Raw genomic sequence first — 18,057 nt, 5'->3', positions numbered from 1 at the left:
TTCACTTGCCCTTGAAAGGTGGTCCATGCCAATCTTTGTGTCAAAGCTAGAATCCTTTGTGCCGTGATAGTTTCTCTATGTGGTATTTGCATTTATGCGTGGCACTGGAACATCCGAGTGGTCTAACTTCTGAGTTTTGCAGGTGCCAACCAAGGGGCCTAAGCCTAGAAGAAGAAGTAGAATAGAAGAAATTCCAACTTAAGAAGTTCCGGCAAGTGGCCCAATTATAAAAGTGGGTTAGGATTAAAATTCCTAATCCCCAACAACTTCTAAAGTTCCGCTGATGGGGCCTAATTTATTACAGCACGCACTCTCACACACAAAAAAAACTTGCGTAGAGCATGATGGTGTGGCAACAATGTACGGACTAGCCCCATGGGCGCTTGACTTTTTACCAAATGCTTTTAGACTTGCTGCTTTTCAAGTGTAGTTTTTAAGTTTGAGGCCAAGGGCCTATAAATATGTAATGAGGGGTCTCTTTCTCTGGCATTCTACCGCCAGGAGAAGCAGAGGAGAGTCCTAGAACCTTGTACCTTTACGACATAATAATAAAGAAATACCGAAAGGGGCGTTAGTCTTTGGGCCGATGTCGTCTAGGGGTGGAACACCGCCTCTTCGTGTGTCACGTGACACATCCAACGCTATGTGTCCGTGGACTAGCTATAACATGAACAGGGTTCAGTCAGTCAAGTCAGTCTAGAATAGGAAGTGATCTGGCACTTTTGTGAGTCTGTTTGCAGACCGTGCATGTCCAGACACTTAGATTAGATGCATATCCTCCGGTTGCACACAACATCATTATCAACATTACCATCAGAATCCATCAGGGAATTTTCCAGTGCATTAAACCTATTTTCCCTGTTTTTGTTCACTTATTATTTTTAAGTGACTTTTGTTGGGAACTGGGTAGGGCAATTTGCATAAGATAATATATAAGGAAACCGGAGCTAGCACTTTCTGGGAGAAGAGGTAGCAGGAGCATTGCTCAACAGGCAACTTCTCAAGCAAGAACCATCAAGCATGGTGTTTCTGGCAAGAAGCCCAGCATTTGAAGGCCCCCACTTCAGCGATTTCAGCCCATCCACTTGGCGATTTCAGCTTTTCCATGCTAGCGTTTGGACACCAGCAGGTCAGCATTTCCAGCTTTGAAGACCTGGCGATCTCAGTCCCCTTAGACAGCATTTTTCAGCCCTGCTGCCGCCGTGCATTCAGCCCCATGACCAACATTTTTGGACCATTACAGCAGAGTTTACACCTGCAGCAGTTAGCGTTTTGGAATACCAGCAAATTCAGCAAGTAAAGGGGCTGCAGACATCAGCGTTTTTCAGCCTAAGAAGACCAGCAAGTCAGCGTTTTACAAACAGCAAGACCAGCGTTTTTTCAGCAGAGTAATTGTCTTCGCCGTTCTCATCGTCGTCGTCGATTCCGTCCTAGACATACCTTGCATCAGCATCTTGTATCAGATTGTGCAATCAATAGCGTAGACCTCTCTCGCCATAGAGAGAGGGGCCTTTGGAGGAGGGTTTTACAACTGTCTGGTGTCGTATTCTCTTCTCTCTATCTCTCAGTCTCAGCACCTTCACGCATAGTGTCTATTCACTTTGTTTGTGATCACTTGCACTCTCTCATAAAGGACAGAAGGCTCTCCCTTCCCTAAGTAAAAAGGAACCTTGAGCACAGTTCGGAGCACTCATCTTGAGCAAAGTTCAACATTCACTTCCGCTGCACCTTACATCGTGTCTCGTGTAGATTCTCTCTCTTATTGTCTTTTACTGTTGTTTTGAAGTACTAAAAGTGTTGCTAAGTGTGTAGATTGTAGTTATTTCTGTATTTCCGTCCGATCCCTTGTCGAAAGTGATTACATCTGGCTTAGGCATGTGAAGCACCTCTTATTTATGAGCCTAATTATCAATAAGTGACATTTTTAGCCAGCATTTAACCAAGTCGTGGGGTTCCTCTAGCGTATTGACCTATGCCAAATTTTTATATTATGCAAAGGGTACAAGCCCCACGTTTTTCGCGCGTGCGTGCACACACACAGAGACACCACAGTAGTAAGCATGCAGGTTTCCACTCACATGCACAACAGCCAAGCAAACACACAACAAAAACAAAGAAATTAGAATACTTAGGCAAAGAAGAGGCAAAGGCAAGCAGCCAAAAACAAAAAGCAGTGATAATACAGGAACAAAACCTTACTAGAGATGGAGAAACTTTTAAAAGCGCAGGCGGACATGATCTGCAGATGTAAAGTGCAGTAGGCATAAGGAGAAGACATCCTATGGGTGTTTCCAAGGGAGCAGGATGACAGGTCTAGTGCACATGTGAAACCAGTTTTCTGTTTTGTGCCCTGAAACATTTCAAACTCTCAAAGCCTCAAAACAATCGAAACCACAAACTGCTCCATGACACTTCTCTTGACCAAAAGATAAGGCGGCGTCCTTATTGGAATTTGATCAAATGTGAGAGCCAATATTACGTTGTGAAGCTGACTAGCCAATATCATATTATGAGCATTCCACTACCATCATTCCCTGTGAAAGTTTTCCTGTTTTTATTCCTTGTGCAAGTTTTCCTGTTTGTGAAGTGATTATGACTTGTATTCAGATGCTTCAACAAATTGATTCTATGCTAGGTGACAGGTTTGAATGCATCTGACGTGGTCTGATTGTGACGCATGCTTCAGGTGTGGGGAGCTTCTTCTTTGATGGTCAGTGTCGAGTCATAACTAACCATATAATATAATGTCTATTTGACAGGTTGCATGCTCTTTGATTGGATCATTGGGGGTATCTTATACTGGAGCTCTAGTGGCCAATTTGGCCATAGCACTTTTTGCTCTAATTGCTATAGAGAGTGGAAGTCAGGCATTGGGCCGGACCTATGCAGTTTTGTTGGTGTGTGCACTTCTTCTTGATATTGCATGGTTTATCCTCTTCTCAGTTGAGATCAGGTAACTTTCTTAATCTTAAGTTCACTGTAGCCCAGCATACAGTTCTCTGGCACAAGGCTAGTGCTGTTTTTATTTCCTCAATAAAAGCGTATGACTTTTCTATCCAATGACCTCTTCGGAAGTATCGAAAAATTATTTTCATTATGATCTTCTAAAGGCTTTCCATTAATGTCGTATGGATGATTTGTAGCTTGCACTTTCTTTTACAGGTGGTGGGATGAACTGTTTTTAGAAAGCCAGAGAGGCTCATGAGACCAATTTACAATGTGTGAGTATACACAAAGGTGCAATACCAAACGTTTACCGTATGGAAAATACAGAAGAGGAGGGCCATTGGAAAGAGGGGTAGTACGTGTAAGAAATTTTACTAGCGGACATGCAAATTTTGCATGGTGAAGTTTTTCTCCTAGTTGCGACCAATTGATGGGGCATATACACCACTTTTCGTTTTATTATTTTTTTGCTTATTTTACTTCTAGGTTTCATTCTGGCTGAGTCTGCCCTTCTTCCTAAGAATCATGACAAAGGCTCATCATGTAGACATTTGTATTTACAAGTGCTCATGCGTGTGTGTATGGTGGTAACATATATTGATATCTAGTTCTACACTCACTATTGGGTCTTAAGATGCTGTAGTATTTAATCAATTCTGAGTCATTAGTGTGCATGATGGAGGCCATTATTGTGTCATGACCCCCATGAGCCCCTAACTTGTACTTTTCTTTATAGGCGAATCAATCTAGGATTCATCCAATTGTATTTATAGGATTGCCAATGGGGTTATACCATGTAAGGAGTTCCCTCTTGGATTGCTCTGACAAATCCTTTAATTTCAGAGGTCCTTTGCACAAGCCAGATTTGGCACTCCGAATAGAGGAATTGGAACGATGGGATGGACAGAGCACAAGAATAGAGCATGGTCACGTGGTGGCAATGTGGGGTAGAGTCTAGATTGGAGTGCTTGAGGATCGGTGGTAGATACGAGGCAGTCTCTCTTGTTTGTGGTGCTGATGTCTCTGCATGTTTGTGATCTCTCCCCGATGCACCCTACTTGTCTAGTATCCTGATGCTCATGGTTGTCTACTATCCCTCCCTGATGCATCCTGGGTGTCTAGTATCCTGGTACTCATGTTTGTTGGCATGGAGGCTTTGTGTACGAGAGTTTTTTGTTTTTTTTTCGAGGAAAAGATCCTTCTATTAGTTAATGAAACTGCCCATAGGGCTACAACCACCTCTCCTAGAGAGGGCTACAACAATCATAAGGGGAGACTCTCCCAAGAGTTATTTTTTTGTTTCCCCAATTAAAATAACTCTTTATCCTGTGCACCTCTTTCCTTTTTTGAGTATACTGTCTCTCTTGGGAGGAGGCTTGTCTTCCGGACATGACACCCACCTCACGTCCAACATCAACAAGGAGGATGGGAAGTACCGGAAGCGGACAAAGACTCAAAAGAGCAAGAAGAACAAGCGAACCAAGAAGAATAGATCCCATAAGAAATCTTAGAAGCATCGCAAACATTTTGACAGTTCTGATGAAGACACCTCGTCCTCTGATAGTTCTGATTCAGTCAATGTTCGGAAAGAAGCAAAGACACTTGGTACCGTTTGAACGAGTACGACCATCTCGAGAAGAAAGGCAGGAAGACCAAGGATTTTAAAGACGGTGGGCAAGCACTCATAAAAGGACACCCACAGAGCTCTTGCATTTATACATCAGTTTGACATTGTCTTTAACGTTTTTCAGAACATTCTAAAGTACAAAGAGCATCATCTTATCTAAAAGGGAATGCCCAGACATGGTGGTCCACACTACTGTTGCGCTAGGAAGCGCCTACAAAGTAATTCAAATTAAAACCAGTCTTCACTTTTGCGTGGCTTACAGAAGAATACGAAGAGGATGTCATCACAACCTGGAATCATCTGAGGATGGCCAAAGAAGACATTTACCTAAGGAGATATGACGATATTTCCAACAAAAGAAGTTTGACTCCATTCAAAGACTTATGGGCCTCGCCAAGCATGGAATTGGTATGCATGCTGACACACTAATGTACCCTTCAGATAGGCCAGTGTCAGCTCAAAAGGGGAAAACTTCATTTGATGGTAACAAGAAGAAGGGTCAGGTAAACAACAAAAGAAGAAACCAACCGGCCCAAAATTGTCAATAGAGCAATGTGCTGAGTACTACAAAGAGGGAAAGTGTGACGATTATGGAGAGCAGGGGCACATTCTTGAGAAGTTTCCTAACAAAGCGTCAGAGGATCAAGCAGAGGACAAATTACCAGAGAGTTCCAAAGCGTCTAAGGAGCGTGTAAAGAAAGGGAAGACTGGATTTGGATTTTCTGGGGATAAACCCAAAACAAACAGACGAGAGTATGGAGCTTTGCAGAGCGCATTGATCCGTTACAATTCCATGCTGCCATTTTAAGGTTGGTCCCATAGGTCTCGTGTAAGGTGCAGCGGAAGTGAATGTTGAACTTTGCTCAAGATGAGTGCTCCGAATTGTGCTCAAGGGTTCCTTTTACTTACGGAAGGGAGAGCCTTCCGTTTCTTTAGTGAGAGTGCAAATGATCACAAACAAAGTGGATAAACATTGTGAATGAAGGTGCTGAGACTGAGAGATAGAGAGAGAAGAATACGACACCAGAATGTTGTCAAACCCTCCTCCAAGGGCCCCACTCTCTATGGCGAGAGGTCTATGCTATTGATTGCACAAATCTCGTACAATGGTCTAAATGCAATGGACTTGCTGACGATGTTGATGACGACGACGACGACGACGAGATGGGCTGAAATTTGAAAACGCTAGGGGCTGAAATCTGCAAATCTTCTATTTGCTGAATTCTGACTCTATGTTGGTGACAACGATGTGATGACGATGTGCTGAAAACATAGATGCTGAAATCTGCGAATAGCGGGCTGAATCTACAAATGCTGGCTGATCTGACCGTGCGGCGAGGATCTGCTGCGGGAAGGTGAGATCTGCGAGGTTTGGGGGCTGCAGTGCGGAGTCCGACTACTGAAAACTGAAAAGGCTGATGTAAATGGATGTTCCATCGCCGGGAATCTACAAAACGCTAGGTGATCTGCAAGCTGCAAAAAGGCTAGGGAGTCTGATGCAATCTGCTAACGCCAGGCTGATCTACAATCTGCAAAACGGTGGGGCTGATCTGCAATTGTTGAAAACGCTAGGCTTCTTGATGGCTGAAAAAATGCTAAGTTGTTCTGCACGGGTCTTGCTGAGAAGGTGCACTGTCAGACATTGGGTCTCTGCTGTCTCTTTTGCCAGAAAGTGCTAGCGCTAGCTTTTCTTATACAGTCACTTGCAAGATTTGCCCTACCCAGTTTCCCAACAAAGTCACTTATTAATAATAAGTGAAAAATGGCTAAAATAGGGAAAATAAAATGCCCATGATGGATTCTAATGGTAATGCTGATGATCATGCTGTGTGCAACCAGAGGATATGCAACTACTCTAAGTGCCTAGGCCGTGGATGACTTTAAAACATCAAAAGGCAATTGATTGTAAATCTTTGTCTGACCATCTAACTGTGGATGAAAAGTCGATGAAAAATTCAACTCAGTGCCAAAATTTTCAAAGAGTGCGTGCCAAAAATTGGACGTGAACTTAACATCCTTATCTGAAACAATCGATTTTGGCAAACCACAGAGGGGGTACCAATGCTTGATGAACAACTGTGCTACATCTTATGCAATGACCGTGGCCTAACAAGGAATCAATATGCAAAACTTGCTGAAACGATCAACAATTGTTAAACATTGAGTGTTCCTTGAATGCAAACTAGGTGGAAGGTTAGTCACAAAATCCATGGAAATATCTTGAAAAGGTCCATCGGAAATAGGCAGCGGAAGCAAGAGGCCTTGCCGCTTACCTCGAGGAGCTTTTACTTTTTGACAAATAGTGCATTGTGTGACATAACGAAACACATCTTTTCGCATTTCAGGCCAATAAAAGAATCTTTCTATTTTCTCGAGAGTGGTGTTCATTCCCCTACGCCCACCCGTGAGAGAGTCATGTGCATCGTGCAATATGGTTGTCGTGAGAGAGGGCAACACACATAGGCGGTGACAAAAATACAACAAACCATCACAAATGAGACAGTTGCTTGGCCCTTGGGAAGCAAGAGCATGCAACCATTGCTTACCAAACTCGAAATCCGCATACTGGTTCTTCATGCTGTCGAAAGGCAAACTGTGGATCGTGACTCAAGAGACAGGATCTATTCTTTGCGACTTAACGCATCTGCAATAGGGTTAGCTTTTCTAGGTGATACTCAATCAAACCTTCAAATTGCTCAAAAAATTGTGACCACCATGCTTGGCGATCACTCCAATGTGCACTAGGCATAGACTGGAGCCACTTGAGGGCTTCGTGATCCGCGCGAACTGTGAACTCTCTACCATACAGAAAATGCTTCCAATGCTTAAGAGAGTAAATGACAGACAAAAGTTCTTTTACATAAACTGAATAGGTCTTTTCTGCACTATTGGCTTTCGACTAAGGAAAGCAACTGGACGACCATGCTACTGAAGCACAGCGCCTATGGCGACATTGCTCGTATTTGTCCATACCTCAAAGGGGCTATCTCAAGAGGCAAGGATAAGACACGACGCTTTTGTCACCGCAACCTTGAGAGCTGCAAAAGCCTCAATGGTTGCTTCGGGTAAATCCACGCAATGTCGGCGAGTCTTTACCTCTTTCAAAACATCTGTCATGGGTGCGGCAATGTGTGAAAAATTCTCTATGTGCGAACTATATGCTTCACATAAACCAAGAAAAGAACGCACATCATATGTAGTTTTGGGTAAATCCCAATTACGTATCTATTCCACCTTCGCGGGGTCTAGCTTGATGCCTTCTGCAGAAACGTTATAACCCAGATAAGTAACTTCAGTGAGAAAAAACTCAGATTTCTTAGCTGCAATGTACAGCTGACACTCATCCAAACGGGTTAGTACCCTTTCTACATCCTTTTCATGTTGTTCCCACGATACAGAAAAAATGAGAATATCATTAAGAAAGATGAACACACATATACCAACCATATCGCCAAAACGGTCTACCATGAGACGGTTAAATGTACGCACGGCACCTGTCAATCCAAAAGGCATGACTACATACTCCCATTGCCCTCGCTCTGTTCGAAAAGGGATGGTATCCACTTTTGAGATCGACCTTACAGAAGACCTTTGCCCCATTGAGCTTATCAAATATACTCAATGCGAGGCATCATAAACTTGTTTTTGACGGTCATCTTGTTCAATGCCCTGTAATCAATACACAAACGAGATGAACCATCTTTCTGGCGGGCAAACAAAATAGGAGCAACAAAAGGACTTACACTAGGACGTATGAATCCTCTAGCCACCAACTCCGCGAGTTGCCGCTCTAACTCTTCTTCTTGTGTCTTGTTCAAACGGTAGGGAGCCTTACTGACAGGCTGTGCCCCCTCCGTAAGCTCGATGCGATGGTCCTCCGGCCGCTCGGGTGGGAGACGGGGTGGAAGATCATGCTGCAAAAAGAGATGCGTAAACTTTGTAAACAAAGTTGAATACCTGTCTGGAGCCTGAATGCTCTAGGTAACTGGAGAGGCATAGATGAATGCCGCTTGTGCTCCTCGTTGTAATTCACGCTTTGCTTGCACATGAGAAATGAGAGGCAAAGAATGCAGACCCTCCTCAGCACGAATGATTATGGGAGAGTCACTTTTGGCATGTAATATGAGAGTGTTGTCCTCCCAATCAATGAGAGGCTTATGCTCACGAAACCATCTAATGCCCAAAAGCATATCACATCCTGAGAGAGGAAACACGACAAATTTCCTACGGAAAGCAGCTTGTTGAACTGTAAATAACACATCAAGGCACTCTTGTGTGATGAGAGAGTCCGTACCGGGAGCGAAGCCAGACACCTCGAGAGGAGATTTCGGACTAACGTCTAGGCGGGCTCTCTCTACAAGAGAGTCACTAATCACATCATGCATACTGCTTGGATCAAACAATATGACAAAACGCTGACCCTCACATGACAATAACACTTCATGAGAGACTCATCAATGTGTGTGTCAGAGACATGAGAAGATTCAATTTGGTTCATTAAAAGTGCTTGTGGTTGCTATGGGTGCCTTAGGTTCTTTAGGTAGGGCTATCTTAGGACAAGCGGTTCTAATGTGACCCTTGAGGTGACATTGATAACAACGACCTTCCTTAGCATAAATGACTTGTTCTTCTGCCGTTATGTATCCTCCTATAATTCCTTTTGCGGCTTTTTCATCCGGGGTTAGCTTAGGTTTAACAGATGTTTAGCTTTACCCTTAGATTCATTTTGTGAGTTCTTTTCCGAAGGATTAGAGGAAGATTGACCATCTATCCCCATTGGGACAGCATCCAAAAATGCAATGTGGCCCAATTGTCGGGTACTTTCCTTTGGTGACTCCACCTTGGCTTTGTGCCTTTATTGAGTTCACTTCCTAGTATCCACCAACTTGCTAAGTGCGACGGGGGGACCTACATGATCTTGAACTGAGCCTAGACATCCTCTTACTATACGAATTCCCAACTTCCCGTCTGCGGGTGAAACTACCGTTCACATTGGCCATACAATGTTCGACCATTTGCAACTTCAAAAAGAGGGCCTCAAAAATAAAACAAAAATCATTGGAAAGAAACCAACAATTAAGGTTAGCAGCTGCCACGTCCTCGTGACATAGTTAACAGCTGCCACGTCTTCGTGACATCGGGAGTTGTACTTTGATCAAGCATTGATATAAAAGAAATATGAAAAGGGGCGCCAGTGTTTGGGGCCAATACCTTTGGCCACGGAACTACGCCGGGCCATGTCAACACTCTCTCTCTCTCTCTCTCTCTCTCTCCAGTTAAGTTCAGTGATTATGAAGTTCTATTCGTGTGTTGCTATTGAGTTCTCGCTTGGAGTGTCCAAGCCGGTTAAAAGAAGTCCAACCTATGACGAGGAACTGCTGCAAAGGGAGATGTCTGCACCAAAAGGGGGGTTCGCAAGAAAGGCTGTCCCTCTCTCGCCAAGCGACTCATGGCAAAAGCGCTGCCAAGAGATCTCCTAGCAGTCGAGGAAGGTCCGACCCCATGGGACGGCTGCGGGGTAGGAACGGGAGATGTGGAAGCAGGGGGGCTAGTGGGATATGGAGGAGTGGGGGGCGGAGAGCGGCGGAGGGAAATGGGAGAGGCGGGGGGGGGGGGGGAGGGACGGAGGAGAACTCGAGGAGAGGATGGGCTTTCGAAGGTGAGGCTAAGGTGGAGGGTGGAGCTGGGACCTCATCCTATTGAAGAGGGTCGAAATGGTAACCCACTTGTGTTGGCTTGGAGCTTGACGACCAAGGTTGTACCAATACGTACGTGTGTATGGTACGTCCGTACTTCCGTACAGTACACGTATGGATCGTACAGTACGGTGGTTTTTTTAATTTTTTTTTTTTAAAGCCCTTTTAGGCTACTGGACTCTGGATATCGATTTGCGTGAGTTTTTCGCTGCCGAGCGTTACAAAAAGGCTTTTGCAGACTGTGCAGAAACAGGTACCCCCCCCCCCCTCTTTCTCTCTCTCGTCTCTCTCTGCGAGAGAATACACCAATCAAAGCATCCACTAAATCCTCGAGTCCTCTGAGCTCTCTGAGTCTCGACTCTCACCTGTGACCTTATTATTTGCATGTTTTCAGCAGGCTGTTTTCATCATGCCGAAACCTACGAACCCTTTGTGGAAAGAGCACACTAATATAATTGAAGTTGTGAATACTCCTGGGCAGGCTGGATTAGGTTGTCACAAGTGGTCATGCAAGTACTGTGGTTTCACGCTGTCGAGTACAATCACTCGAGTTGTGATGCATCTAACTGGCATCAATTGCACGAATAATTGTGGCAAGTGCAAGATGGTACCTCCAGGTGTGCGGGAAGCATTGATTGCTGAGAAATTCCCTGCATTTGCAACAACAAACAAAGGAAAAGTGGCACAACAAACACAAGACCGTTTGCAAGATGCTCTTCTTGGACAGCTTGGTGACTCTTCTACACAGGTGGAGGAGCTCAGGGTCTCAGCAAATTGCAAACAGGAAGAGGGCTCGTATCATGCAGGAAGAGGAGGTTGGTGATGTGCATGTGCGTAGGCAAACCACCTTGCCTTCATAGTAGAGCTATGCATGCGAGGTAGGTTGGGGACTAACTATATGGAGCACAGGGAGTAGTAGAACTGCAGGTTCTCACCACTATGGAGGAGAGAGAGAGTTGTAGGTGCTTCTGGTAGCACACATTAAAGGTGGGTGTGTCTCTGTAGATGTTCTCTACGTTACATTGCTATGGTGCTACCTATGTCTGTGCTTGCGTTCTCTAAGCATGCACTGCACCCACAAGGGTTGGCATGGTAGACGTTGTGCAATGATATGGGCTGTTCTGCACGAGGCTTGACGGCCCATGCCATTGCCGAAGGCGGCACCGTTTTATTAGTATTCTCAGTTTGTTGACACATGTATTCATGCGGCGACTTGGATGCTCTATGCGTCTTTTTTGGCCTGCACAATGGGCAAAGGCTATAGAGATGCTTTCTCTTTTTTATGACTAAAATAAAAAAAAGATAAAGTTGTATTTTAAAACATTTTTTGATAGGCCTAAAATATTACTTGGTTGAAATAAGATAGTGGGCACTCGTTTAAATGAAGAGTGTGTAAGATTAAGATGTCTTGTTCTGGGCTTGCTATTTTGGCTAAAAAACAGAAACAAAATTTTAGGATTCTTTTGTTGTAGCTACGTTAGAACTTAGTGGGCATTGGGCACTCATTGTGGCAAGTCCGTTGCAAGAAAATGATGAAGCCCCTCGTGATCTGGCCCTAAGCTCGAGTGTCGAGAGATACTATGGCATTTGCTTGGGCCTCATTTTTGGAAGTTTCGTCTGTGTGTGTACGCATCTCTCTCTGCCTTTTGCGTGCGCACAACAGTCCAAAGAGGCATGACAGCGTAGCGACAACAGCTGGTGCAGCAGTGAGGAGGCTAGGGGGTGGGGCAGGGAGGTTGGACGACAGCTGGAGCTGGAGCAGCGCGAGGAGGATGAGCTCCCTCTCCTTCTACGGGCAGTGAGGGCGAGGGTGGCATCCATGAGCAGCTCTCGCTCTCTCTCTCTCTCTCTCTCTCTCTCTCTCATGGGTAGGTGTGTGGGCAAGGAGGATCGCCTGCTGTAGTTCGAAGTAGCACATGGGACAGGAGAGCCGAGTGAAGGCTGGCTGGGATGCCCTGCGCATGACTATCATGCACCTTGATCAATTGAACCATGCACGAGGAGGATCTGCGTGAGCTGCAATGTAAACCGCTTTGTACAATTCTTGAGGTTGACCTGTTATCAAGGATACACCACAAGGATCTTGTTGGCTTTGTCGGATATTGAAACGAAGAAAAGCCTGTACTTGTTTATGAGTTCATGTCCAACGGATCATTGTATGACTGCCTGCATGGTGAGTCTCGTATTAAGAGCAAACAACTCTCTTTTCCGTGCACTGATCAACAAACAGCCCTCTTCAAGTATGGTTTAACTTGGGACCATCTTTTGCAGGCCCTTATGCAAGGGCTTCACCTTTATCATGGATCACACGGTTGAGGATCGTGGTTGATGCTGCACAAGGTGACCATTTCTTCTTGTTCAAGGTGAATTTTTAGGAGTAAATGCTCAGATTTTGATTACTTACATTATGGATGCAACCCTCAAATCATTTATAGAGACATCAAAAGTAGCAATATTCTACTGAATGATCATCTCAAAGCAAAGATCTCAGATTTTGGAATTTCTCGAAACACCGTGATGAAGCAAAACGAGGGACTCCCCCAACTGCCTTGATAGGAAGTATGGGATATATGGATTCAGAGTATGTGAACTTACCATTCGCCTTTTACTGGTCATGTTTGGCATCTTATTTCTTATGGGGTTTTGCATGTGTAATCTTATGACGAGAGTTTTTTTATGATACAGGTACCTATCCTCCATGAAGTTGACAGAGAAAGTTGATGTGTACAGCTTTGGGATGCTTCTCTTTAAGGTTGTATGTGGACGAACAACTGTATTTATTGACGACTCTGGCCAACAATTTTACATTGTGGAGTGGGCATGCGCATCTACATGTTGTGGGCACGGAGAGTGAGAAAGATTCCACCTGTGGCAATCACAGGTAGGAGATATACATGAGCTGCCGTGAATTTGGGGCTCCCATCTTTGAGCTCCATGCTGTCCCCCCACACCTGTGCACCCACCCTGACGTACTGTTCCACGGCATCTACTTAGCTTGCAACGCTACTCCATAGCCAGCTGCCCAATATCTCCTTTCCACTGTTAATGTGCATCCAACTCCTCCACCCTGTTCTCCTTTATTTCCTTCCTCATGTCTTGTTCTCCTGTGTCGTGTGCGCCAGCGTGGTGCCCTTGTGCTGCCTCATAGAGCTGCGATAGACTTATATAATGCCCCTTGCAATAGTCTCTTGCAATTTCCCTCTTATCTCGGGTCCAAACTCCATGACATTCTTCACAATAACTCTAGAACGTCGTACCCTTAGCCTAAGCTGGCACCCACTACCTTCAGCTCCCTGCTCTGCGCCTTTTCCTCTGCCCAACAAATTTGAATCGTGTTTTTGAAGCACATTGCCCCTAAGTTGTCCCTCTCTGCCTGCTGCTCTGCTCCCACAGTTACGTTCATGCCAGTCTATACATTTTGTCATCTCTATCCCTCTCAGTTTTGCCAAATCTCACGAGATCGAATAAGAAATAATTATCTTTTTCTATCTATAAGAAAAATCAGCCCCCCCCCCCCCCCCCCCCCCCCCCCTCTCTCTACATACTTAAATAGTAGCATACAAACTTCAATAGTGTCCCATAACCTCATCTTCACCAAGTCTTGTTTTCTTCTATTATATCCAATTGAAAGGCAGGCCTTGTGATTTAATCACTTGTTTCCAAACTAACACCAACCTTGTTTGATACTTAACTTGATACTTAACCATGATGGAAATAAGTTCTTGCTCTACTTGGGACAAGAATGACTCAATCGATATGCGTGAAGAAGGCTTAGAATTTGTCCTCTCAAGAAGACATATCATTGTGAATTTGCATCTCTTTGAGCATGCAACCACAAATAATAATCTCTTTTTTCTTTTTCCTTTTTTTTTTTTTGCAAATCTCACAATATGTGAAGTTATATTAATATGAGAAAAACCATTACATAAGCACCATGATCAATCTCGGCCATGGCCACATATATTTTATTGAAGACTGGCAATTAACCCTCAAAATGCCGTGGACTTGACGCTAAGAGTTATCTACTTTCATTTGTTAGAGGTTCCGTTTTTTGCACCTTGGATAATAACCTTGCTAGTTTGGATGATCTCTGTATATCTGGCTCCCGAGAGATCGTGGACAAACACACGGCCATTCCTAGTCTTCCAAACATGGTGAGAATATCAGAATCTAACCATCTCAGTGCAGAAGAGGACCGACAGGCTTTCAACTATGTTCCCTCCAAAGAGAAGATCATTCTTGGAGAACCCAATCTTCAAGTCATTTGGATCATTTTTCAACCTTCCTTGCCAATCCTCTAACTCTCGGGCATCCCAAGAATAGGTGCGGCAGGTTCTCCTTAGCAGTTCTACAACCCAAACACCTATCGGGGTTGATACCTTGAGCTAATACCTTGACACGTGTTCGCAAGACCCCCCATAACACCTTCCACAAAAAGGCCTTCATGGACAAGGGAAGGTGAGGGTTCCATATGTTCCTAGTAGATGCCAGTCACCAAGCCTCTAGCCTTTGCTTGCCCCATTGTTTATTCAGGGGCGTGAATCACTCGACCCTATGCATCAAGCCTACGTAAATGGTCTTGGTGTGGTTTAAGAAAGTGGCTACTCTGTGGACATCGCCATGCTTTCCACTCAAAGTTAGGAGCACTAATGGGAATTATTAAACTGCCTAGGCTATCTAAAACTTCATTGATCAGCAACCTCTTTGTGCCATTAGGGTGGAATTGGGGATCCACCAGGTCTGCCTCTCTCCAATTTAGGATGATTTCATCCGATAAGTTAGTAAGACGTTGCACTCTTTCACCTTTCTAGCAATTTCCCTCCAGTAAGGATTCAAAAGTAGCCCAACTACTTGAGAGAGCCAAGGGGACCAGAGTGATATAGAGTTCTTAAAGTATCTGGTAATCTCCCCCCACTCCAAGACATCCGTTGCGTTGTTGCACGTGCGCACCATTTCTCCCGTAGTGCCGCTCATCTTCAAGTGAGTACACTGAGGGGCAAGAAGTTTGTCATAAACTTCAATCCCTTTCCCCTCCCCCCCCCCCTTCGAGTAGAGCTTCGCTCGATCCATCAAATCATGGGTCATAATATCCCAAACCTGGTTTTGTTGCATAATTGAGACCACAAACTTGGCACACATGGCCTTTGCATGAACAGTCGGGTTGAGGATCCCTACCCCACCTTGCTCTATTTGTTTGGCGACTACATCCCATTTTGCCCACTCCTAAGGGGTCAAGGCTTTGGTGTTATTTTTCCATAAAGACCTTTTAATTGGTTTCAAGAACTCTTTCCATTTAGTTTTGACTATTTTGACGTGGCTAGGGAAAGGCAACAACACATAGCCCACCTTCTCATCTTACTCCTGACCTTTTCTAGGACCCACTGGAATGTTTGACTATGCGTTAAGTACACCCCCAAGGGAGCTCCGAGATTCAGAAAGATCTTAACTTTGGATACAAGGTTTGATGGCTAACAATTAATAATCTCTTATGTAGTCAAGAGACTTGCCATGCTTGTTTTGATTGTCGCACCATTCTACCTAAATTGTATTCATAGTGGTAGCCACTCCCAAGTGCTTTTCATGCCTTGAGGAACATTGGGTTACAAGCACTATATGCTCCAAGCTTAAATGTATGGAATCTTCAAGAAGTTGATTTCAAGCATAGGTAGCATTGCTACAAGTGTGTATCTTGACTTAGGCTCAGGTCTTTTCTTATTGTGTTTCACAACTTCTTCTTGAATGAAAAGGTCTTTGATATGTCAAAAAATTGGTTTAACACTAGAATGGTAACAGGACACTTTTATGTCCTTGGACACTTTTGTGTCATGTTAAGTGACCATTTTGCTTGAATTATTTGAAGAGTATGAAAATGAATTTCTAGGTGCTATATATCCACAAAGTTGCCTTATGAGCTGAAAAAAACTTACCATTTTTTTTGGAGTATCGATCTCACCATTAACCTTACTCTTGCACAACATTTTTGAACCTAAACTGTGTGAAAAAACGGGTCCAATTTTTGCCTTTTTTTCAATTTTTGACAACTATACCACTCTTAACTTCATGTTTGTGAGGTTTAGATGGCTAGAGGTTAGGCTTTCATAGTTCTCATGAACATGTTTTGATGCTTGTAGGGAGAGCTAAGTGTTAAAATTGAAAGTTATGATCAATTTACAAGAATGGCATAATCCTGTTTTTTGGCCAAAATTTGCACTTTTATGATTTTTTTTTGGTGGCTTTCTTGATATCCAAATTCAATTTTGATTGTGTAAGTGTAATGCATAACATAAAGCTAATCTTCCTTGAGTTTTGGGGCTTCCTTGAGTTTTGGGGGACCTAATATGCTATATAGCATAGTATATGATGATGGTTGAGTTTTTTGATTGCTGAAGAATACGATACATTTTAGAGTAGCAAGTATAACTTTCTCAATATTGCTAGTTTTTAGGCTAATTGTGTGTATTTTGTAGCTAGTAACCATATCTAATCATAGACTACAAACATGGCTAGATATTGAGTAGTTTCTATGGGTTTCTAGAGGTCTTAATACTAAACCCAGCTTTTTCATGTTTGCTGTATTTAGCACTTTATCATTGCCCCCAAGGTTCCAATTCTAAGAGATCCATTATCATTTTGACATGCTCCATGGCTCCTTTTGAATCCAGAGGCCCAAAGGGAACCAAGAAAACATGTATATAGTATCTATATTGAGCGTGACTATATAAACTTTGATGATAGGTCCACAGAATGGCAAAAATGCAACTTTTTTGTACCTATTTTTTTTGCCCAGAAAAAAACTAGTGAGGTAAAAGCAACCATATGTTTTGGTCACCAACCCATTGAAGTTAACGGGGCATTTTATCTCATGTCCTACAAAAATCCCCACTCTTATTTATATGCAATCAACCGTAAGAAATTGTTGTTTTGGGCAAAATGCACTGGTCCATCAACTTTGGAGGCTTGTAGTGACCAAGTGATGAGAAAAATTACAAGTTTCTCATTTTTTTCCATATGTAGTAGTTATTGAACTATAAGCTCATGAAAGGATTTTTCAAAATGAGTGGATCTACTATGGTTTTGGAATTTTTTCCCAAAACCCTGAAAGGACACTTTTATGTCCTGTTAGGTTACCATTCTAGTGTTAAGACCTGTCGTGGGTAATGAGAGAGAGAGAGAGAGAGAGAGAGAGAGAGAGAGAGAGAGAGAGAGAGAGAGAGAGAGAGGGAGGGAGGGAGAGAATCCTGTGATTCCTGCCAGTGTCGTCTGGCTGTGTGTATGCGTATAAGAGAGAGAGAGAGGCATGCCAACAGAGAACGCAGCATGTTACCTGTCTGCTTTTTGCATGCGAGTGAGAGAGAGATTGATACGCATGGGCCACTACACGAAGACTCCGACTCTGACTCGCAGCGTTAAAAAAAAGACAATTTTGCGATCATAAGAATTCCCTTTAGCCTGGAAACTTTTCAAAATAGGGAAATTCTTTTGCAATTTCACTCTATTTTCTTGAATTTTCCAAGGCGATTTTCTCTTTCTCCCCCTTCCTTCAACCGGGTGTTTAATTTTTGAACTGACTCAAGGCTAAACTGAGGCACACTCTCTCTCTCTCTCTCTCTCTCTCACACACACACACACACACACACACACACACACACACACACACACACACACACACACACACACACACACACACACACACAGCAGAGAGAGAGAGAGAGAGAGAGAGAGAGAGAGAGAGAGAGAGAGAGAGAGAGAGAGAGAGAGAGAGAGAGAGATCATACACTGAAGCAGACG

At 43.7% G+C, this 18,057-nt stretch overlaps 1 protein-coding gene across 11 annotated transcripts in view; it reads left to right on the top strand.

Moving 5' to 3' along the window:
- Positions 1-13,769, top strand: part of LOC147461567 (uncharacterized) — a 15,637-nt gene extending 1,868 nt beyond the window's left edge. Inside the window, exons 2-5 of one of the 11 annotated variants that reach the window (XR_015187610.1) lie at positions 2,760-2,953; positions 12,541-12,632; positions 12,754-12,850; positions 12,955-13,092. Coding sequence is in view for 3 of the 11 variants with exons in the window: in XM_086509074.1 (XP_086365200.1) it covers positions 2,678-2,686; positions 2,760-2,953; positions 12,955-13,123 (372 nt within the window). In the remaining 8 variants the exon portion in view is untranslated. Of the gene's footprint in view, positions 2,711-2,759; positions 12,851-12,954 lie in introns of all 11 variants that reach the window. The other 10 variants (XR_015187613.1, XR_015187615.1, XR_015187609.1 and 7 more) reach the window with 10 other exon arrangements.
- Positions 13,770-18,057: the final 4,288 nt, after the last annotated feature.

This window comes from Adiantum capillus-veneris, chromosome 3 (genome assembly GCF_014529385.1).
Source record: "Adiantum capillus-veneris isolate H3 chromosome 3, ASM1452938v2, whole genome shotgun sequence".
NCBI lineage: Eukaryota > Viridiplantae > Streptophyta > Polypodiopsida > Polypodiales > Pteridaceae > Adiantum > Adiantum capillus-veneris.
Note: the sequence above shows the minus strand (reverse complement) of the source record. Positions and strands in the feature narration are given on the sequence as shown.